Source organism: Nicotiana tabacum, chromosome 1 (assembly GCF_000715075.1).
Source record: "Nicotiana tabacum cultivar K326 chromosome 1, ASM71507v2, whole genome shotgun sequence".
Taxonomy (NCBI): Eukaryota; Viridiplantae; Streptophyta; class Magnoliopsida; order Solanales; family Solanaceae; genus Nicotiana; species Nicotiana tabacum.
The window spans coordinates 1064763-1089935 of NC_134080.1; the positions used below are offsets into that span (position 1 = coordinate 1064763).

At 36.5% G+C, this 25173-nt stretch overlaps 1 protein-coding gene across 5 annotated transcripts; it reads left to right on the forward strand.

Moving 5' to 3' along the window:
• Window positions 1–14182: 14182 nt before the first annotated feature.
• LOC107785021 (putative methyltransferase PMT18) lies at window positions 14183–18352 on the forward strand. Of its 5 annotated transcripts, none has more exons than XM_075224562.1 (8): window positions 14183–14310; window positions 14914–14981; window positions 15432–16157; window positions 16297–16507; window positions 16618–16915; window positions 17018–17189; window positions 17303–17598; window positions 17919–18352. In XM_075224562.1, exons 3-8 carry the CDS (start codon window positions 15438–15440, stop codon window positions 18139–18141), a joined length of 1920 nt encoding a protein of 639 aa, XP_075080663.1. In that variant the 5' UTR covers window positions 14183–14310; window positions 14914–14981; window positions 15432–15437; the 3' UTR covers window positions 18142–18352. The 5 variants fall into 5 exon arrangements, with proteins under 5 accessions (XP_075080663.1, XP_075080791.1, XP_075080823.1 ...); XM_075224690.1 differs by having other exon boundaries at window positions 14191–14310; window positions 14914–14960; XM_075224591.1 differs by lacking the exon at window positions 14183–14310 and adding an exon at window positions 14465–14590.
• The last annotated feature ends 6821 nt before the right edge of the window (window positions 18353–25173 follow it).

Sequence of the window (25173 nt, forward strand, 5' to 3'; positions counted from 1 at the left end):
CATTTGCCTTATTTGTTAGACCGTTAGTTTTTGAACGATGGATGCTCATTTTTATAATGCTTAATTGCACATCTTCCAGTTTTGTGTTTCTCTTGTGTATTCATGAAATAAAGCACTAACCACAACTAAGCCGGTGAGAGCTCGGAAAGTTTACACATTAAATCTGCTACTGAACACGGGTCATCAAAGTGCAAAATAGGAGCATTCTCGGCCCACCTTCCACTCAATTTGTAATGTCTCTACCATGAACAACATGTTACAACAAGTATACCTACACAATTTACTAATTACCATCTTTCGCAGCAAAAATAAACAGCGTTTTCCAGCGAACATAAAATCCACCTCACTCCATTGTCATTCTTAACAGATTGCCAGGGTCAGTCATAAGGTTGACATTATGACGTCATACGCAATTTCATGTATAATTTTACTTCCTGTTTTTGTTGTTACTTTCATCTAAGAGAGATCAGCATATAGGCAATAAGCCTATGGAGCAGAATATCTTTCAAAGTAGGAATACAGTAACCATCCCCAAGCCCCCCCTCCCCAACAAAACCTAAAAAAAAAAGGTCAACCAAAAGCCACACCACACCTAAAAACACAAAGAGAAGAAAAATAACCAAGAACTCTCCATGATGCGGGACCAAAAAGTAATGCTATTACCTGCTATTACATGGGTTTGATTAAATAACAATACATCAAATTCCATAGTGGATCAAGTTGCATTACCCCAAATTCAACTTCTACTCCCCAAAATGCCTATTTTATTCATAGTATATCTTAGAGCAATGCATCTAAGATTTCAGAAAAACTTAGAACAGGTCTAGCCATGACTTGCAGACATGTTTGTCACCCACAAACGGTACTGAAAATGACAAGGGCTTATCAATGAGGATGTTTACCATGTCGAATCATAAAATCCAGTTGGAAAATTTCAATCACATGTCCCCACAACTAAGCGGGATTAATCAAACCCATGGGAGATAATCCTGTAGCATAAGGTCCCATTACAAAAGACCAGAAGATACAAGAGAGTACAAAGAATGTCATCAAGCCTGATTCGAAGGAGATCACGAGCTTGAAATTTCTTCACTGTAAAAGCTTATCCAGCATCATATCCCCTCGACTTTCTCCCAATATTTGCAGGGAAAACATAATTATGGGAGGCTTTTACCTTTGACTTGAGGCTTTTCCATCTTAATCTTCACTTCCAGTGAGTTATTTGCCTGGTTGATCTGTGTTTCTTCAGGTAGGGCAGAAAGAAGGAATTTCTTGCTAGAACCAACATGGTGGCAGAACTGCTTGAGCATATTTCGACCCCTCATCCATTTGAGCATTAGCTTCATGTGTGTTTTGCTGTTTAATCCACTAACATTAGCTTCCTGAAAGGAAAATCAAGTCAAAATTGTAACTTATCTAGTCAATTAATCATATTGACAATGTTAAGAATCTCAAGGCTGAGTTATTAAAAAAAAATTCAACATTGGCCAAACTATCGAAGCCCCTGTATTTTTAAACCGAGAAGCGCAAAAAGCGACAAGGGCCCTAGGGCTTTAAGCGTGAAGCAAAACACATGCTCCATTGAAGTGAAGTGCAATTTTAAAAGAATATCAAAATGAACAACACACAAAATAAATAAAATAACTAAATAAACAAGAACTCAACAAAAATAACATCTATAATGCAAATCTTCCAATTGAAAAGGTAAAGAACTAACAATCCTCCGATAAGCAAAATCAAAATCAGAAAAAAAAGAAGGAAAAAGAAGAGATCATTAATCCATCTATAATTGCAATTATATGTTGTTTTTTTACTATTAACCAGGAGAGTGGCAGAAATAGAGAAAGCAGTAAAAACCAATTTGCTACTAATAGTTTTTTTTGGCTTATACAAACTCCAAAAGCCTGAGACGAGGGTCTATTGGAAACAACCTCTCTATCCTCACAAGGTAGGGGTAAGGTTTGCGTACACACTACCCTCCCCAGACCCCACGGTGTGGGATAATACTGGGTATTATATTGTTGTTGTTGTTGTAGTATACAAACTCCAAAAAAAAAAGGAAAATAGAACCTAAAGAACTAGCAAAACAGAAGGAAAAAAAGCAGCTGCAACAACTCCTTTCAGAAACAGCGGAGCAGTGAAGAAAAGCAGCCAGCAGCGAGAACAACTGAACAAAGCAGCATCCAGCAGCGAAAAAGCTACCCCTTAGTTTTTGTCTAAAAAGGTTCCCTCCCTTTTTTTTTTCTTCTAAAAAGGTCACTTTTTTTAAAATTTAAAAAAAAAGAAAAAAAGTGAGCCCTTCAGTGCTTCGTTGCTCACGCTTCTTCGACAGAAGTGGCCGCTTCTTTCAACTTGCTTCACCTCACACCCAAAAAGCATCATACCCTCGCTTCGCTTCAAAGCTTTAAGAGACGAAGCACTCGCTTCTAGCAATTATGCAAAGTATTGGTTCGGTTGCTTTAAGTTCGACTTCGGATTAATTGATTTGGTTATTCTGAATTTTTTCGTTTCGAGCCTATAAGTTGGGCTTCTTATTCGTACAAAAATGAACATCTGAATAAAGTGTTCATTGCTAAATTGCAACTATAATTCCTCATTTCCACCATAATCATTTAAACAAAGTATTCGTGTCAAAATCATCCAAAGAAAAGTTTGCTTATAAACACGTGGCTTATTAGTGGCTCATGCAAGCAATGCAACCGTTATCCGGGAAATTCCTATCAACAGAAGCATTAAGGCTCCGAGAATCAACAAAACAAAGACCAACCAAATTCCAGCCACTTACAAACATGTGACAAGCAGACAACTCGATTGAATATCACTTTCAGCAGTACAAGAAAGTACTCTGACGGATAAAAACATCTAAAAAGCAATCACCTTGAAAATTAACAAGTCTAAAAATAGTAAAACCATGTCCAAATAGATCATACTACTAAGAGTTCAGATTCAAATGCGCTAATAGGCTATTTTGACTGATTTATAAGGGTATTGGATTTGGTACTGGGCTAATGTCTAATGGGTAGGGCTAAAAGTATGGTATAAAAAATCAAATTTTCGATATGGATATCTAAAAATCCCAAGTCCCAAATCCGAATTTCAAATAATTCAAAAATAAGATCCGAAATGTAATCCATAATTAAAAAAACCGAATAAGAAATCCGAAAAGTTTCCAGTTTCGGGTTTTCCGAAACTATGCCCGCTACTACATCCATGGTGGTGAAAAATGAAAATTACCCTTACATGAATAGGTTATTGTATAAATACTACTTAGTGTACAACGCTTCCACATTAGTTCACTGAACAAATCACCCATTCCTGATCATGTTTTGGAGCTCTTTATGCATCAAATTCCCTGATATTTAAGGAATTTAATCCAAAATCTTTAATTTCTTATGATCTAGGTTTAGCCATATTTTTTTAAATCCTAAGTGCCTTTTCTTCTTTAGGCCTTCATCCATTTGCTAGAAATAGTTTAAAGAAAAAGGCTTTAAAATTTGTTTTAATAGAATGAACTTCCATTCTCAAAAAACATATCACTTGTGCATTGTCAATTTTCGAGGAGGGGTAGTGGCATCAGACGGGAACCCAAGATGTGGACACAACTTGTAGTGCCTTGCCGGCTAAACTTTCTGACAAGAATTATCTGGTGGCGATAGGCAGGCTACTTATTGGAGTTGTTGAGTTAAGTAAGGAGGGTTTTGAGAATTGGAGAAGGGAGAAGGGTATTTTCTGTCGTGGAGAGAGAGAGAGAGAGAGAGGGGTAAGGGTTTAGGGCTTTTAAAAAGAAATAGAATCCAGGTATTTATCACCAAACAGTGGCTTCGATGAGTGCCTCCAGAGAGCCTTTGTGTTTAGGGGTCCCAGAAAAATATGTAGACGTTTTACAAGGTATATACACACATACATAGAGAGTTTTTCTGACATTAACGGGTGCCAGTGACCCCTCTGCACCCAACACGGGTCCACCTCTGAGTGGCATAGAATATGGTTCATAGAGAAATGCAGAAGTTGCAAATTTATGGATGTGGTATTAGCTTTTCACCACTTCTACATATACTTCAATGTGTCACTTTTCCGATAAGGTAAATACTTAATATACTCCATAGATGCCATTACTCATACTAAATCAATGTCAATATTCATGCATATGTCTAATCTGATACACAAATACAACCTTAAGGAAAGAGCAACCAACAAGAAACCTTTGAGAAAAAGATGTTACAGAAAAAAAATGCTACTGCATCAAAAGAGTGATCTGAAACATAAAGGAACTGAGGACTATCTTGTTGTAAATTCAGTACAATAATAAAGGTGTCATAGGTATGAAGCTAGACAATGCAGTCATGAAAAGAAATAAACTCAAATAGGAAACTATTGTGTTAGGTTAGACATGATTGCTTGCTTTTCGCCTCTAACACCAAGTGTATGTCTTAAATTTGTTGCATCATTTGTCATATGCAAATTATCTATCCTCATTTCATTCTCTGAACAGGTCCTCAATTGTCAGACACTAAGTGCAAAACTTTTAAGATTTGAAATAGGGATCACAACAAGAGCAAAAGGCAGAAATCAATATTGTATTATTCTTGAGCTAGTATCTTCCTTGTACCCTCCACTTCCAACCAAGAGGTTGTGAGTTCAAGTCACCCAAGAGCAAGGTGGGTAGTTCTTGGAGGGAAGAATGCCGGGTCTATTTGAAACAGACTCTCTACCCAGGGTAGGGGTAAGGTGTGCGTACACACTACCCTCCCACACCCCACCAGTGGGATTATACTGGGTTGTTGTTGTAGTATCTTCTTCGTGCATTTTCGGAGGGCACGGACCTTGTTGTATTGGGATAAAAAATTCACGGAATATATATAATATTTACCCAAATGATGTATGCAGGAAGGATGAGAGAAGGGTCAGAAAGTGTCACCTTGGCGAGGTTCCAAGTATTGGGGAGGGTGAGGGGACCGTGCTGCTTGATAACATGGTAAAGAGATTCTGCAATTTCAGCAGCTTCTTGGGGTGGTACCTTGGGGTTGATCTTCCTAAGATTCGGTGCCCTTTTCCGCGAGAAATTCCTGAGAAATACAGTTGCTACGCCATTTCCAGCACTCAGACCCCTGCGCCACATATCTCCTCAACTCTCACCTCTCTCTGCTACTTCCTGTTGCTATTCCCCGCCGTATCTACCTAAATAATCCTGCCTCTCCCTCTTCCTTGCTCCTATCCCCAGCCTTCAACGAAACAAAAGGACTTTCACTTCCTCTTTTAACTTTGGGCCGAGTTAGGTCGCCTTCCGCCCAAAGTAGGAGTAACTTTTAGAGGGTGTTTGGATACAATTTTAAAAGCTAGTTGAATCAACTTTTAAGTTATTTTTAGCTTTTTCAATGTTGGATAAAGTTAGAAAGTACTTAAAATAAATTAAAAACGACTTAAAATAAGCCAAAAGCAATGTGTTGGGCAACCCAACTTATTGCTAAAAGGCTTAAAAATTATTTCTTCTTAAGAGCCATTTTTTAAAGCTAATTCGAACGGGCTCTTCAATGTGTTAAGTTATAGGAAATTTTACATGCTATAGCTAAATAATGTATCCTATTTATTATAAATTAAAGCACTTTAAAAATATTATTATTTATAGCCAATTTTTATATTTTATAGCAAAATACAAATATATACAACTGGTCCCTCAACTTTTCTCTCAACCCTCTCTCTCTTTCTCCCTCAACTCTTTCTCCTTTTTTCCTCAACCCTCTCTATCTTTTCCCTATATTTTTTTGGCCACCGTCCAGCTCTACCCGCGATGGGTTCATTACCTTATTTGCTTGTCTCCATTTTTAATTTTAATACAATGTATACAATATTTTTCTTGGCCGAAAGACGTCATCTCCAGCGAACTTTCTTCTCATTTTTGCTATTAAGTCACATATAATGATACAAATAAATTATATTTTGTACAAATATACTTAAATTTGAGTGTACTGTATTTTTCAATACAAATACAATTTTTTTTTTATATTTTCTCATGTATTTATGTATTTCAAATGTTATTTTTTGTGGCAGATCCATGTATGTATTATTTAAATTTTTATTTTTTTGAATACAACCTAATTAAATACAGTAAATTGAATATTAAAAGCAGCTACAAATGAATACAATGAATTGAATACAACCGAATATCATTGTATTTATGATTTTTTTATTTTTTAAATATAGTCAAATTGAATACAATATAAAATAGTTAAGAATTAATATAGCCGAATTGAGTATACTGTATACAGCTGAATTGAATACAGCGGTAAACATCTTATTTCTTAATTTTTGTTGTTTGAATATAACTGAATTCAATATAGTGAAATTGAATATAATGTAAAATATATAAGAACGAATACATCCGAATTAAATACAATGTATATAACCGAATTGAATACAACGACATATATCCCATGACAAGTAATTAGTAGCTCCGGAATATAATTAGCTAATAGCTACTTCCAGCAATAAGCCTCCAAACAATAGTCATTTCTGAAAGTTCCCCTATATTAGCTAAATTGTGAACTATTTTTATTCGATCAAATACATAGTCCCTAAATTTATCAGGACTTATTAGACACCCAAATTGAGACTGTTACTTATTACACACTAACTAGTATTAGTGCGCGATGCGCGAAGAATTAAAAAATTAATATACATTGTATATTTTAATTCATTAGTGTTGATATCATCTTTACACCAAACATTAAATATATTTTGAGACTTCAGTAAAACTTTTACTCTGCGACCCTAATAGATATTCCGTGAAAAATAATGATACTATACAATTTGCTTGATATGAATGTTCCATAATAAATAATGATGCTATAAAATTTGCTTGATATGAAGCCTGTGAGCAACATCAGTTTAATGATCTCTTTAATTTTTCATCTTCTACATGCCCTTGATCAATTTTCTTAAATATGTTAGTATATTTTTTAGCACATCTTGGACTTTAAGTTTATTACTTAATATACTACACTTTAACTTTGGTTCATCGTTGTATGCTCATTATATAGTATGCACACACATAGGAGGAAAAAAAGTGAGAAAAGATCAAAAACGTATGAAATACTACAAAAAAATCTCAATTCTTATAAGCATTCGAGATATATGAGTAATTAACTAAATGCCAGTATGTTACTATTCTCATGGAGTTATTGAGATAAATTTCAGCTTCCTTCAATTATCCACATTTAAAATACATATCAATGAGAGCAAATTTTCTTTGCAATTATGGATCAACCTTCCCCATTTTATAGCCGCTATGTTGTCAATGTAGTTGTATTAACTAACATGTTTGAGCTATCATATTTTTGTGTATCCTCATTTCATTGACACCAATACTTAAAGACTTGTATATGAACAATAATCAGTTTAGGTAAGTTATATTTGCACAAATATAATGAAAAAAAATTACCTGTTTGGAACTGACCATTCATTATATCACGCAAAGTAGGATTGATTTTCTTCATTTTTGATTCTGCTCCATCTACCATTTGTGGGATCAACACTTTATAGAAGAAATAGTGAAAGATAAAACAATTACCGAATAGTTCATTCTTATCAACATCAAGTTGATTTATCAAATGCTCATAAGGTTTAAAGTTGATGATATTCAAACTAAACTGCAGAACATTGATTTCAACCATACCCCTCTTATGAGAAAATATTAGTTTCAATTTATGCTTGTTGATCTTTAAATTTCATATTGTATGGTCAAGCTACAAAATTCTTCATAACATACAATCTCATTTCTTGTATTTTTATTTTAAAGATACGTATAATAGACCGTCCAACAGTTGCATAAATTCGATCTCCCTAAAACAAAAAGAAATTTAAGTTAGTAGGAGGTCATGTTATATAAAGATTATGAATTATTTTTTCTGTAAAAACCCACAATATATTAATGCATCAGTAGGCATGCGAAAACTATCTTTAATAGTCATAATAAACTGGATGACACATTATATTACTAAACATGCACTAACAGCCAAATAAATTTTTATCTTGGCAGCATGGACAAAATTTGATCATAACTCTCTGATAATGACTTAGCCATTTGAATTGAAAATCTGCCAAGAAGAAAAAATCCTTTTCTGTTATGTATTAAGCGTAAAAGTTGCACAAACTAACATAAGAAAGCAATATTTAATACCAAACTATAAAAGTAAAAACTCACAAAATTAGCAAATTTCATTGAATATGTAAAGAAATACAAATAAACTTGTGTGTAAATTAAAATCTTGAGTTATTTATATATTCAATCACATATGTAGATTTCTTACATAAAATCATAAAGGAAAATAGATTTTCAATGACAAATTTGTATTTCCTAACACCAGTTCAAATTGTAAATGAAACCATAATAAATCTCTATCTAGACCCTAACAAACCCGTAATTAAAGTGGATTAAATATACGCATAAGTTTAAAAAAAATACAAAACAACTTGATATCCACATTACCTGGTAATGGAAAAAATTAATAGCACTTAAAAATGTATGCACCTTATCACGATTTGGAACGTGCCATATTTAACAACTCCAACCCATTTTGATACTCTATATTTCACTAATATAGTTAATGTTTGCAACCATATTTTGTAGTTTCTAATTGATTGTAGGTTTGTTTATAATGAACTGTACGTAAAGTATTTTGTAGTAGGTCATATGATTAATATATTAAAAACTATAAGCAGCAAAACCCTAATTAAAACAACAACAACAACAACATCCCAATATAATCCCACAAGTGGGGTCTGAGGAGGGTAATATGTAAGCAGACCTTACCCCTACCCTGAGGGGCAGAGAGGCTGTTTCCAGGAGACCCTCGGCTCAAGAAAGCAACAAGAAACGATATATTAGTACCATCAATAGACTCATAATAAAATAACAGCAATATAAGAGATACGAAATACAAAATATGAAATACGAAATAGATGGATGGTATAGTAAAAACCAGCACATAAAGCCCTGCATCAGTAGACGACCAGTAACATCCTCAGACTAACTCCTAACTGGCTAGTCTCACTCTATTGTGCTGTAGAAATATTCACAACTTTCCCCTAACCTACAACCTTAATGCTCGACCTCCACAATTCCCTATCAAGGGCCATGTCCTCAGTAATCCTAAGTCGCGCCATGTCCTGTCTGATCACCTCTCCCCAATACTTCTCAGATCACCCTCTACCTCTCCTCGTGCCCACCACAGCCAGTCGCTCACACCTCCTCACCGGTGCATCAGTGCTCCTCCTCTGAATGTGCCCGAACCATCTGAGTCTTGCTTCCTGCATCTTGTCCTTCATGGGGGCCATGCCCACCTTCTCTCGAATATCTTCATTCCTAATCTTATCCATCCTTGTATGCCCGCACATCCACCTCAACATCCTCATCTCTGCTACTTTTATCTTCTGGATGTGTGAGTTCTTAACCGGCCAACACTCAGTCCTATACAACATGGCAGGCCTAACCACTGCTCTATAACACTTACCTTTTACGGTGGCACTTTCTTGTCACACAGGACTCCCGACGCTAACCTCCACTCCATCCACCCCACCCCTATACGGTGTGTGACATCCTCGCCGATCTTCCCGATCCCCTAAATAACTGATCCAAGGTACTTGAAACTACCCCTCTTGGGAATGAATTGAGAGTCAAGCCTCACTTCCACTCCCGCTTCCGTCGGCTCAACCCTAAATTTGCGCTCGAGGTATTCCGTCTTCATCTTGCTCAACTTGAAACCTTTAGACTCAAGAGCATGTATCCAAACCTCTAGTCTCTCGTTGACGCCACCTCATGTCTCGTCAATTAGAATAATGTCATCAGCAAATAGCATATACCATGACACCTCCCCTTGAATATGATGAGTTAGTGCATCCATCACCAGGGCAAATAGGAATGGGCTAAGTGCAGACCCTTGGTGCAACCCCATAACAACTGGAAAATGCTCGGAGTCGCCTCATACTATCCTATCCCGAGTCTTAACTCCAGCATACATGTCTTTAATCACCCTAATGTAGGTAACCGGGACCCCTTTATCCTCTAAGTAGCTCCATAAGACCTTCTTAGGAACCCTGTCGTATGATTTCTCTAGATCAATAAACACCATGTGGAGATCCTTCATCCTATCCCTGTATTGTTCCACCATCTTGCTAATAAGGTGGATAGCTTCTGTGGTAGATCGCCCCGGCATGAACCCGAACTGGTTGTCTGAAATAGACACCGTCCTTCGCACTCTCATTTCTACCACTCTCTCCCAAACTTTTATGGTATGACTCAATAATTTGATACCCCTATAGTTGTTACAGCTCTGGACATCACCTTTGTTCTTATACAACGGAACTATTATACTCCACCTCCACTCTTCAGGCATCCTATTAGTCTTGAATATAACATTAAATAATCCAGTAAGCCATTCCAAGCCTGCTCTACCCACACACCTTTAAAGTTCAACCGGAATTTCGTCTGGCCCGGTAGCTTTGCCCCTTCTCATCTTACGCATTGCCTCCATGACCTCATCAATCTCAATGTCCCTACAATTACTTAATTCATGGGGACTGTCGGCATTCCTCAATTCCCCTAGTACAATATCCTGATTCCCTTCTTCACTTAGAAGTTTATGAAAGTAGGTCTGCCACCTCCTCTTAATCTGGTCATCTCCCATCAAAACCTTAATTAAAAGAGATTCTTAATAGTATTCCTTATATAGATCAGTGTCAACTCTAATATGCAATATATAAAAATCAATTATTAAGTAGATACGCAAATTTGGAGGATTTTCAAAAGGAAAACAATATTTAATATTAATTTTTTAGATAAATGAGCGACATCTCTAATATACAATTTATAAAAAAAGTCAATTATTAAGTAGACACACAAATCTGGAGAATGTTCAAAAGGAAAAGGTATTAATATTATTTCCTTAAATAATCAATCATAGTTCTAATATACCATTCATAAAAAAGTATTCAATTATTAATATGGGAAAAATTCAAGAGAATGTTTCTTCAAAGGAAAAGATATTTAGTAATATTTTCTTATTTTAATCGATGACAACACTTTATGCAGTTTATAAATTTTATTTTAATTATTAATTAGATTAGATTAGATACACAATTCTGGAGAAAGTTCAAAAGGAAAAGGTATTTAATATTATTTCCTTGTATAACTCGGTGACAACTCTAGCAATTCTTTAACAAATAAATCAATTAGTAATTAGATACAAAATTCTAGAGAATGTTTCTTCAAAAGGAAAAGATATTTAGTACTATTTTGTTATACAATTCGATGACAACTTTATGCAATTCAAAAAATCCAATTATTACTTAGATACAAAAGAATATCAATTAACAACTTTTATTAATGTTATACAAATAGAATCCAACAAATTAAAAAATTATTATTTCAACTTAAAATCAATGTGCAAGATACAAAATTAAAATTTAATTGATTCTTTCTCAAAAAAGGATATCTACCATAACTGAATTATACACAAAGTTTAATTAAATATACTTATAGTAATGTATATTGTACATAAATAAAGTCAAATACAAAGCTTGTGCTAAACAAAGAATTATTATTTCAACTTAAAAATAATATGTAAGATACAAAATAAAAATTTAATTGATTTTTCTCAAAAAGGAATACCGGCCATAACTGAATTATGCACAAAAATTTAATTAAAGATACCTACAATAATATATATTGTACCCAAATAAGGTCAGATACAAAGCTTGGTCAATTAAAGAATACTTCATCAATCTTTAATTGTTTCCGTAGCAGACGTTTCTACCATAATTAGACGTTCCTACCATAATTATACAAAAAAAAAGGTGAACAAAATTATACTACTCTATATTATTTATTTTCCAAATTGAAATTTAAATTTAATAATACTTCATCAATCTGAAGAGTCAACATACGTCAAATATATTTCCGATCATAATTAAATAATAATTCTTATTGAACTATTACTTCTATTAATTATGTTTCCATTTATAATTCAAAATTTTTAATGTTGTCTTAAAAGTGCCAAGTGGTTTCATTTCAATTTGCCACTTAGCTTAACATCATCCTTCACTATCCTCCTTTTAATATAATATAGATTTATCCATTATCCCACGTTCTCTATGATTTCATAACTTATTACCACTCACCACTAAAAAGGGGGAGGGAGAATCGACTGCCAAAACTGACCAATGGTCGGTAATTTGCAAAAATCGAATGAAAACCGACCGATTCATGGCAAACAATAATCGTATAGTCGATAGAGCCAACCGATCGTCTTTGGTCGATATTTTTTACCGATTTCGGTCGGTGAATTAATTTCCAAAAATGACAAAACTTGCCGAATTCGGTCGGTATTTTTAATTATGTAATTGAAAAATGCACCATCTGGAAATCGAACAGGGGTCTGTACTGTGGCAAAATACTATTCTACAACTAGATTATTGATGCATTTTATTTTAAGACTGTCTTTTATTTTATTAATACTCTTTAATTATATTTTTTCGCGAAAATAATTGAACGATATCGGTCGATTTTATTAAAAAATAAAATTACCGACCCAAATCGGTTGATTTTTAAAAATTTGACTGAAGATTGGTCGGTTTTGAATATTAATTTTAATTTATTTTAAATGAAAAATCGATAAAATTTGGCCCGTTTCTTGAAAAATAAATTTCATGGGACGCAAAAATAGTTTTTTGCATTTTTTGCGCCAAAATAATTGATCTAAGTTGGTCGATTTCATAAATTAAAATTGAAAAATAAAATATTTTGAAAAACCTAACCCACTTCGGTCATTTTTCAGCCGATTTTTTGACCGATCGACTTATCGCAATCAGTTTTGGCCAAATTTCTTGTAGTGACTTTCTTCCAATTTAATTCAAGGAAGAATTTCTACACCTATAAATGAGAGTTTTCCTTCCATAATATGGCGTGAAAAATAATTGTGGAGTGTTTAAAAAAGTGAGGTCAAAGTTGTGAAAATAGAAGAAAAGAGTTATTACTTTTGTTGAAGGAAGGTGTTCATCTTGTGGAGCTCTAGACTCAACAGCTTATCTAGATTATGTTCGAGTCGTACGACGTGATCGGACTGTTGTATCCCGGGAAGACAAGTCAAGATGATTACTGCTGAACTAGTGAAGACTTTACTGCAGTAAGCTTGAATCTCTTTAAAGATAATTTTATATGGTAAAAAGATCGAGACAAAACAATTTCTAGATCTAGTAGGTGGGGTAATCGTGAAGGAGGGCCTTGGAGCAACGGTAAAGTTATTTTCGTGTAATATATAAGTTACGGATTCGAACTGAAAAAGTAGCCGCTAATACTAGCATTAGATTAGGTTGTCTTCACGATTACCCCATCTACTAGATATAGAAATTGTTTTGTCTCGATCTTTTTACCATAGAATTTTTTATGTTTTAACTATAATTGTATTTTCACCAATACTATTTTAATTCAAGCAAATATAATTTTCAATCGCATTATATTTTTTCATATGTATGACCTTTAAATAAAGTCAAGGCAAATCATCATTTCACGTGTGACTATTTCTAAAAATACATGTGTTTACACTGTCAATATTGTTATGTTGCTCTCTCTCGAGTGACAAGTAGAGATGGATTTAACGATGATGATCAAATATTAAATGAAATAAAAAATATAGTGTATAAAGAAGTTTTTCATAAGTTAATTTGAGAAAATTATTGAGTATATATTCAATTACTATAGATTCTTTTTGTTTGAAATCATGTAATATTTCAAGTTGTTTTCATTTCATACATATTTTTGCATGTATACCTTACAACTTTTCTATTAATTTGTAAAAGTAGTTACTCCCTCCCTCTGTTCCAGTTTATGTGAACCTATATTTTCTTTTTAGCCCGTTTCAAAAAGAATGATCAATTTCTAAATTTGATAATAATTTAGCTTAAACTTACAATTCTACCCTTAATGAGAAACTTTTATAACCATACAAATACTCTGAGCCCCTTTTTTGACTTGTTTAGGACCACAAATTTCAAAAATTTTCATTTTTTCTTAAACTCTATGTCCAGTCAAACATGTTGACATAAACTGAATGGAGGGAGCATTATACTAATACTATTTTTGAGGCATTTCTTTATTATATAAAGAATAGGAAATTGAAGATTGTTCCTCTACATGGGCAAGGAGGTAGAAATTAGGAATGAGGTGGAGAGCCATTTGAGGATAGAGTGAAGGACGCTCACTTCTTGCGGGCATTTGTCGGACAAAAAAACCTCCATTCTCTGCTTTACTTGGACCAGGTTCTCTCAATCATTTCTCCATCCCCTATCTTCCGACTCTTTAGTATCATTTCAATTATATCACCAACTGACAAACTTAAATTTAATGCACATTCAACTTCATCTTTTTCCCCTATAAATTCCCTCTTCTTTGTATATTTATAGCGACAATGGTGTTTTGTGTTCAAGAAACTCCATATATAGTTACTGTCCCTTCGTGATTACTCTACGTTCTCTGTACCTGCAACATCAAATGTACGATGATTGAACAAAAACAAAAACTTCCCTTTGATTTTATGATGTAAGATCCATGAACTTGCATCTTTTCTAAACACAAATTTAAACACAGTCTATATGTACTATCAGAGACGGAGCTGAGATTTTAACCTTATGGATTCGAGATTATAATCCTTTTAAGTTATTGGGTTCTAAATTAATAATTTATATATATTTATTGGATTTCTTAATACAAATACAGGGTTTGAACAAAACTACTGAGTTCGACTGAACCCGCAAACAACACTGTGGCTCCGCCCGTGTGTTCTATCTATTTGTATGTGCCTAGTACTCATGTGTCCAAACACCATTGGTTTTTACTTCTTGTTGTATTTTATATTAACTCAGGGAAAAGTAGACATTTTGGTTCAAGAAGCAGATAGATATACTGAGAGGTATATTCCTTCGTTGTATAGGTATGTTTTGATTTAGTTGCACTCTATCTCTGTGTTGTGCTAATTGCAATCCTTTTATATTAGGAAAAGATCTGTTTTCTAATAAACAGATGGTTATTTTCTGATATTCATTTGTATTTATTTGTCAAATTATGATCACTTCCTTCCTTCTTTTTATACGTAGCTGAATGTTACATTATGCAGATACTTCTTCAAATTAAAATAAGAATATTTACTGTTGTTTCTCCTTTTCCTTTTTGGTCAATAAACATTGTTGTTTATACTTTCATCGAAATCAAGAAAGAAATTAAAAAACAAGGTAAATGATGTTATTTATTTTTTCTTCTTGAAAGTTGTTTCTGAGAGTTAAATTAATCATATATTTAGCAGAAAAGAATCACTTTAATATCATTTTCCAATACTTCCTTTTTGGTCTGATGTATATATATTTTTTTACATGAATATGAGCAGGTATAGATGGCAAAAGACCATAGTGGATCCCCAAAGTTACACCAGCTCGAATCGAAGAGAAAACGGCTCACTTGGATCCTTGCTGTTAGTGGCCTCTGCATCTTATTCTATGTCCTAGGAGCCTGGCAGAATGCTAGACCCACTCCATCCAGTCAATCTGAAGTATATTCCAGAGTTGGCTGTGATTCTGGATCTCCGAACCCTGATATCGCGACATCACGAATATCATCATCGTCGTCATCATCATCATCATCATCGTCACTCTCAGTCCCTCTCGATTTCGAAAGCCATCATCAGTTAGTGGTCAACAACTCTAAGTCATCAGAAAACTTTCCACCCTGTGATATGTCCTACAGCGAATACACACCATGTCAAGAGCCACAGAGGGGTCGAAAATTTGACCGTAATATGTTAAAGTACAGAGAGAGGCATTGCCCAAGCAAGGAAGAACTTATCCGTTGTCTTATACCTGCTCCACCAAATTACAAGATTCCCTTCAAATGGCCTCAGAGTAGAGATTATGCTTGGTTTGCCAATATTCCACATAAAGAACTTAGCATTGAGAAAGCTGTTCAGAATTGGGTCCAAGTGGAAGGTGATCGTTTAAGATTTCCAGGAGGTGGCACCATGTTCCCGCACGGAGCTGATGCTTACATTGATGATATAAGTGAGCTGGTTCCCCTTACTAGTGGAGCCATTCGGACAGCAATCGATACAGGCTGTGGTGTAAGATTATGCCTCTTTATTACATTAAGGATTTTCCTACTTCTTTATTGGAACCAATCTGTTTTTTGTTGCTTAAATACCTTATTATATACTTATGCAGTTCGTACTAAAAACATCTTAAACTTCAATGTCATAAAAGGTTGCAAGTTGGGGTGCTTATCTGCTGAAGCGGGATATAGTAGCCATGTCTTTTGCTCCAAGAGATACACACGAAGCACAGGTCTGGTTTGCACTAGAAAGAGGAGTTCCGGCAATGATTGGTGTTATGGGTTCTCAGAGACTTCCATATCCAGCGAGGGCTTTTGATATGGCTCATTGTTCTCGTTGCTTAATCCCATGGAACAAGTACGGTAAGGTGTTATTAAACCATATATACGTCGGGCAAAATTGATGATGAGATGAGCTACATATATAAACAATCGAAATCCTCATCCTTGTATCATTTCTTTTTTGTTTACAGATGGATTGTACCTTATTGAAGTTGACAGAGTTCTACGGCCAGGGGGTTATTGGATACTTTCAGGCCCTCCTATCCGCTGGAAGACATACTGGAGAGGTTGGGAGAGAACCCAAGAAGATTTGAAGCAAGAGCAAGATTCCATTGAAGACACTGCGAGGCGACTTTGCTGGAAAAAGGTGATCGAGAAGGGTGACCTAGCTGTGTGGCAAAAGCCTCTCAACCACATTGAATGCACCAAAAGCAGATCATCTAATCATAAGCCACATATCTGCAAGTCAGGCAACGGTGATGCAGCATGGTACTTTCTCAATTTCTTATAAAGTGACCGATACTATAATATCTAATCCATTTATGAAGAATTAATTCCAGTTTGACCTCTCTATATCATTACTCAAATAAGGTACCAAGACATGGAAGCATGTATCACGCCGCTGCCAGAAGTAACCAACTCGGATGAAGTCGCAGGTGGTGCATTAGAAAAATGGCCAGAGCGAGCATTCGCTACTCCTCCTAGGATTAGTAGTGGTTCAATACCAAGCATCACAATAGAGAAATTTCAAGAGGATAATCAGGTATAGAATAGAGATTCATCATGAATTTAAATGGAGAAACATGGTATACCCGTCCTAAAACTTGTTTAAGACTGAGCCATAGTTTTTGTTGTTGTTGTTGTTGTTGTAATCAGGTATGGAATGAACGGGTGTCATACTACAAACGCCTAATTGGTCTCTTACCCCAAGGACGATATCGTAACGTGATGGACGCGAATGCTTATTTGGGTGGATTCGCTGCAGCTCTTTCGAAATATCCAGTTTGGGTAATGAACGTGGTTCCTGCCAATAATGACCCCGACACTTTGGGTGTGATATATGAACGAGGCTTCATTGGCACATACAATGATTGGTGTGAAGCTTTCTCAACGTATCCACGAACATACGATCTCATCCATGCTGGTGGTTTGATCAGCCTATATCAGGACAGGTAAAATGCTCATGCGTATTGATGTATTTCTGTTCTCGTGTATTGATTTATTTGACAAGAGGGGTTGCTCTGATGGTAAGCACCCTCCACTTCCAACCAAGAGGTTGCGAGTTCTAGTCAACCCAAGAGGAAGGCGGTGAGTTCTTGGAGGGAAGGATGCCGAGGGTCTATCGGAAACAACCTCTCTACTCCAGGGTAGGGGTAAGGTCTGCGTACACACTACCCTACCCAAACCCCACTACTGAGATTATACTGAGTTGTTGTTGTTGTTGTGTATTGATTTAAATGTGTATGTTAATTTTATTTATTTATTTATGAAGATGTGATATCACCTACATTCTCCTTGAGATGGATAGAATCCTGAGGCCTGAAGGTACTGTTATATTCAGAGATGTAGTGGAAGTCCTAGTGAAAATCAAAAGTATAGCAGACGGCATGAGATGGCAAAGTCGCATTGTAGACCATGAGAGTGGACCATTTAACCCAGAGAAGATTCTTATTGCTGTGAAAACTTACTGGACTGGTGAAGCTAAGCGGGAATAACAAAAGGGAATAAAGCTTCTAATTGAAATATTTTTCTTTAGAAGGATTTTTTGCGGTTATATATTAAGTTTCTCATTTTTAGCAACACAATTGTTATTGCTTCTAGTTGGAAATGATTTACTTGGAGAATAGAATAGAAGATGCTCATAATCATTGGTCTTGTGCAATTTTTTAGCTTTCTTATAATATTGCTAATTTTTAGGATACGCAAGTTGCGCGTGTATAAAATTTTATAATAATTATATAAACTTTATATTAAAAAATTATGTTCGAATTATTATAAAAGAAAAATATATAAGTTTTTAAATATAATGATTACTGATCTTAATAATTTAATTACTCAATAAAGTAAGATACCCTACCCAACACAAGTTTGATATTTTCCTATACATATGCGATATTTCCCTATTTTCAATTTGTACATAAGTATATATTTATTTTAGCACTCCTATATGACATGAGTGTGTAAGGTAATTTTCGTCGGCAAAAAATGTGTAATAGAGATTTGGTCTATAGTTTAGGGGGTAACTTATGTATTTTGCCAATTATAAACTTGAAGTCTCTCCCTTCTCATAACAGAGTCAGAGAAATTCGGTTTCTTAGTTATGGTGTTCTTGTTGCCTTGTTGTTTATATTATTGATTGATTCTTGTTTTCATCATTTCTATTTATTTCTATTATTATTATTATTATTATTATTATTATTATTATTATTATTATTATTATTATTATTATTATTATTATTATTATTATTATTATTATTATTATTATTTCTAATTGTTCAATGGATTGTCTTTAGTTATTTCAAATTATGAAAAGACCTAAGAGCATTTTAAACTAACGAATCAATATTGTTCCTGATCACCAATGAAGTTTACCAATCAGAAGGACAAAGTTAAAAAGAAAGAGGAACGTAAAGGAAAAAAGAAAAGAAAAAGAAGAGAACTGTTAGACCCGTTGGAGTAAATTGATAGATGGTCACTTTCCAGAGTGCTAATTAAAATTCAACCACGGTTTTAAAACTATTCAAAGTTTAGCCGCTTCTTAATACGAAAAAAATATTTGAAGAATAATACTCATGTGAAAATTCATGGAATTTGAACCTTTATCACAATTAAAAATTTCCTAGAGTTCGAGTATATTTTGTTGAATCTAAATATATCTTATTCCAAACTCTTACACGTGAAACTTCATCTCGGACTTTTACAGCAGATGGTGTGACCTATAGCACACGAAAATTTAAGAATTAGATGGAATTTCAGTTTCATGGCCCTAAAATGCCAAAAAACGAGGAACGGTCATGGCGATACAATGACTATTGTTCCTTAGGTCGTTTTTTATGGTTCGACAAAATTTTTTGGTGATTCAGGTACGGTCGCCCGAATGCATACAGATGGCATGTGCTATGCACATGAAAATCAGGAAATCGGGTGGAATTTAAGTTATATGGCCCTATAATGCCAAAAATGAGGAACGATCATGGCGATGCGATGACTATTATTCCTTTAGTCGTTTTTGATGAGCCGACAAAATTATAGGCGATTCAGGTCTGATCGCCCAGATCCATGCAGATGACGTGGGCTGTAGCACACAAAAATTTAAGAATCGGGTGGAATTCAAAATTTATAGTCCTAAAATGCCAAAAAATGAGGAACAGTCATGGCGAGACGATGAACATTGTTCCTTAGGTCATTTTCTATGGGCCGAATTTTTTTTAGGCGATTAGGGTCTGGTCCCTGGATGCATACAAATACCCGGGCTATATCATACAAAAGTCCGAGAATCAGACAAATTCCAATTTTATGGTCCTATAATGCCAAAAAATTAGGAACGGTCATGGCGAAGAGATGACTATTGTTCCTTAGGTTGTTTTTGATAGGCCAATAAAATTTTAAGTGATTCACGTGAGGTCGGCCGAATGCATGCAGATGGAATGTGCTATAGCACACGAACATATGGGAATAAGGCGAAATTCAAGTTTTATGGCCTTAAAATATCAAAAAACGAGGAACGGTCATGGCTAGGTGGTGACTATTATTTCTGAGATCATTTTTGATGGTCCAGTAAAATTTTAAGCGATTTGGGTCCGGTCGACCGGATGCATGCAAATGGCGAGGGCTATAGCATACAAAAATCTAGGAATCAGACGAATTTTCAGTTTTATAGCCCTAAAACATAAAACAATATGAGGAATGCTCATGGTGAGGTGATGACTATTGTTCCTTAGGTCGTTTTTGATGGGTTGACAAAATTTTAGGCAATTCGGGTCAGGTCACCCGGATGAATGCAGATGGCGTGGACAATAACACATGGAAATCTGAGAATCAGGCAGAATTTTAGTTTTTTGGCCCTAAAATATGTAGGAAAACAAGGAACGGTCATGGTGAGGCGATGACTATTGTTCCATATGTTGTTTTTGATGGTCCGGTAAAATTTTAGATGATTCAGGTCCGTTTGCCGGATGAAACGAGGAAAGGTTATGGCGGGGCAGTGACTATGGTTCTTTAGGTCATATTTGATGGCCCAAAATTTTTTTAGGCGATCCGGGTCCGGGACTCTTGCAGAAGGCATGAGCTATAACACACGAAAAACTGGGAATCGAGCGAAAATCCAGTTTAATGGCCATAAAGAATCAAAAAATGAGAAATGATCATGGCGGGGCGGTGACTATGGTTCCTTAGGTCGTATTTGATTGCCCAATTTTTTTATGCGATCTCTTTCCAGGGGCCCGAGCCCATGTGAAAGTCGTGTGATATAGCACACAAAAGTGTAGAAATCAGGCGAAATTCAATTTTATGACCATAAAATACCAAAAATCGAGGAACGGACATGGCGGGGCAGTGACTATAGTTCCTTAGGATGTATTTGATGGCCCAAATTTTTTTTAGGCGATCCAAGTCCTGGGGCCCGGGGCCATACGGAAGGCGTGGGCTATACACATAAAAATCTAGAAATCAGGCAGAATTCCAGTTTTATGATCGTAAGATGCTAAAACCGAGGAACGGTTATGGAGGGTAGTAAGTATGGTTCCTTAGGTGGTATTTGATGGCCTAAAAAATTTGTAATCGAACTGGAACAAAAATTTAGGAATTGGGCGTAATTCCACTTTTGTGGGTGTAAAATGACAAAAAATATGGAATGGTCATGGCGGGACGGTGACTATGGTTCCTTAGGGCGTCTTTGATGCCCAAATTTTTTTTAAGCGATCCAAGTCGGTGGCTTGGACCCATGCAGAAGGCATGGGCTATAGTACACAAAAATCCGAGAATAGGCGTAAGTCCAGTTTTATGGCTGTAAAACACCAAAAAATGAGGAACGATATTGGCAGAGCAGTGACTATTGTTCCTTAGGTCGTATTTGATGTCCTGGAAAAGTTTTAGGCGATTTGGGTCCGTTGTTCCTGTCCGATGCGAAAGGCGTGGGCTGTAGCACACGAAAATCTGAGAATAGAGTGAAATTCATATTTTATGGCCGTAAAATTCCAATACCGAGGAATGCTTATGGCGGAGCGCTAACTATGATTCCTTTTTTCGTATTTGACGGCCCAAAAATTATTTAAGCGATCCAAGTCTGTGGCTCGGGCCCATGTGGAAGGCATGGTCAATAGTACATGAAATCTTAGAATAGGGTGGAATTCTAGTTTTATGGCTGTAAAACGACAAAACACGAGGAACAGTCATGGCGGGGAAGTGACTAAAGTTCCTTAGCTTATATTTGATGACTGAGAAAAATTTAGGCGATTCGAATTCGGGGGCCTGGACCCATGCAAAAGGCTTAGGCTATAGCACACGAAAATCTAAAAATCAGGCAGATTTCCAGTTTTATAGCCGTAAAATGCCAAAAAATGAGGAAATGTCATGGCAGGGTGGTGACTAAGGTTCCCTAGGTCACATTTGATGACCCAAAAAGATTAAAGGCGATTCGAGTTCGGGACCCGGGCCTAAGGCTGTATTGTGGGCTGGGCCCAGCCCGGGACCGGCCTAGGACCGCTTGCAAATGGGCCAAATGGGCCAAACGGGCTGGATCAAACAGGCCGGTCCCTAACGGTCCTAAAAGCCCACTGTGGGCCGGTCCTCCCAAAATAGACCGCGAGCCCGGGACCGTTTAGCCCGGGACCAGCAGGCGGACCTGGGTCGGTTCAACCAGGCCTAATGGGCCCAACGGGCCCAATGACTATTTTTTTTAAAAAAAGAATTTTTTTTAAAAAAGCCAACGGTTAGAAGTTTAAAAACTAACCGTTAGCCTGCCATTTTAGCCGTTTGGCCTGCCATTTGGCCCCTAAACTTTTTATAATCACACTTTTTCCCTATTCTCAACTATAAATACCCCCTCATTCTTTCATTTTTACTCACAAAATCATCAATCTCTCTCATTTCTCAAACTCAAATTGAAGTATTCAAGTCTTCACTCATCTCTCATTTCTCAAACTCAAATTCTTAATTCAAGTTAAATCATGCCCGATGATTCTAGATTGCACCCATTTGTTTTGGAACACTTTAATGTGGTAGAAGAAAATGAAGAAGTTTACATAATAAAGTGCAAGAACTGTGGTCGAGTCTATATAACTTATATATATTATATATACTATATCTATATCTATAAATATAAGCTATATAATTTACAAGAAATAGCCTTACATATACTATATAAATTGCTTATATGTATATGTGTGTGTATATATATATAACTATATTAGCTTTAGATAAAAAAAATTCAAAAAAAATAGCCCGGAACACTTAGGCCCGTTTAGCCCGTTTAGGCCCGTGGGCCCGGCCCCCCGGGGCCATGTGGGCTTAGGCCCATAATGGGCCGGTTCCACCCTCCAGGACCGCTAAGCCTGGGACCGTTTGGCCCGGGACCTCCAGAGCCCGGGCCCGTTTGGCTCATTTAGGCCCAATCCCGACCCACAATACAGCCTTACCCGGGCCCATGCGGAAGCGTGGGCTATAAAATATAAAAATATATGAATTTGGCGGAATTCCAATTTTGTGTTAGTAAAATACCAAAAAATGAGGAACGGTCATGGTGGGTTGGTGAATATGGTTCCTTAGGTTGTATTTGATTGCCTAGAAATTTTTTAGGTAATCCGGGTTCGGGGGCCCAGGCCCATGCGGAAGGCGTGGGCTATAACATACAAAAATCTGATTCAGGCTGAATTCCAGTTTTATGACTGTAAAATGCCAAAAAATAAGGAACGGTCATGGCCGGGTGGTGAATATGGTTCCTTAAGTCGTTTTTGATGGCCCGAAAGAATTTTAGTCAATCCAGGGCCAGCCGCCCAGGCCCATGCGGAAGGCGCGCCCAATATCAGACGAAAAATCTAACAATCATGCGAAATTCCAGTTTTATTGCTGTAAAACGCCAAAAAATGAGGAACGGTCATGGCTGTGTGGTTACTATTGTTCCTTAGTTCGTTTTTGATGGCCCAGAAGAGTTTTAGGCGATCATGGTATGGGGATTAGGCCGACGACAGAACGCATGGGCTATAACAAACGAAAATATGGGAATCGGGCAGAATTCCAATTTTATGCCTGTAAAATGCCAAAAAATGAGGAACGATCATGACGAGTGGTGACTGTGGTTCCTTAAGTCGTATTTGATCTCCCAAAATTCTTTTAGGTGATCTTGGTCTGGCGGCCTAGGCCCATGGCGGAAGGCGTGGGCCATAACACATGAAATATGAGAATATGGCGAAATTCCAGTTTTATGGCCGTAAAATACCAAAAAATGAGGAACGATCATGGTGGGGAGGTGACTATGGTTACTTAGGTCTTATTTGATATCCCTAACACTTTTTAGGAGATCAAGGCCCGGGGGCCGTGGCCAACGGCGGAAGGCGTGGGCTATAACATACAAAAATATAAGAATCGGGCAGAATTCCAGTTTTATGCCTGTAAAACGATAAAAATGAGGAACGGCCATGACGGGGTGGTGTATATGGTTCATTAGGTCATATTTGATGTCCGAATAAAAATTTAGGCCATCCGGGTCCGGGGCCCATTCCCACAACTGAGGGCATGTGCTTTAGCACACAAAAATATAGGAATCGGGCAGAATTCCAACTTTATGGCCACAAAACGCAAAAATACGAGGAACGATCATGGCGGGGCAGTAACTATGGTTACATAGGTCGTATTTAATGTCACGAATTTAGGTGATCCGATTCCGGGGTCCCGGGCCCATGGCGGAAGGCATTGTCTATTGCATACAAAAATATGGGAATTGGCCGAATAGTTTTATGGCTGTAAAATGTCAAAAAACGAGGAACGGTCATGTAAGGGCAGTGACTATGGTCCTTCGATCATGTTTGATGTCCCAAAAACATTTTAGGCGGGGTCTCGGGCCCGCGGCGGAAGGCGAGGGCTATTGCACACGAAAATATGGGAATCGAGTGGAATTCCAGTTTTGTAGTCGTAAAACACCAAAAAATGAGAAACGGTCATGGCGTGACAATGATAATGGTTCCTTAGGTCGTATTAGATGTCCCAAATATTTTAGGTGATCTGGAACTGGTGGCCCGGTCCCACGATTAAAGGCGTTAGCTATAGCCGACGAAAATATGAGAATCAGGCGGATATATGGTTTTATGGTCGTAAAATGCTAAAAAATGAGGAATGGTCATGGCAGGGCAGTGACTAAGGTTCCTTAGGTCATATTTGATATCCCGAAAGAATTTTTGGCGATTCTAGTCCGGGGGCCCGGGCCCACGGTGGAAGGCATGTGCTATGGCACAAGAAAATATGGGAATCGAGCGGAATTCCACTTTTATGACTGTAAAATGCCAAAAAATGAGGAAATGTCATGGCAGGGCGGTGAATATGGTTCCGTAGGTCGTATCTGATGTCTCAGAAAATATTTAGGTAATTTGGTTTCGGGGGCTTGGGCACACGTCGGAAGGCGTGGGCTACAACGCATGAAAATATGAGAATTCGGGGGAATTCCAGTTTTATGGCAGTAAAATACCAAAAATCGAGAAACGGTCATGACGGGGTGGTGACTATGGTTCCTTAGGTCGTATTTGCTCTCTCGGAAA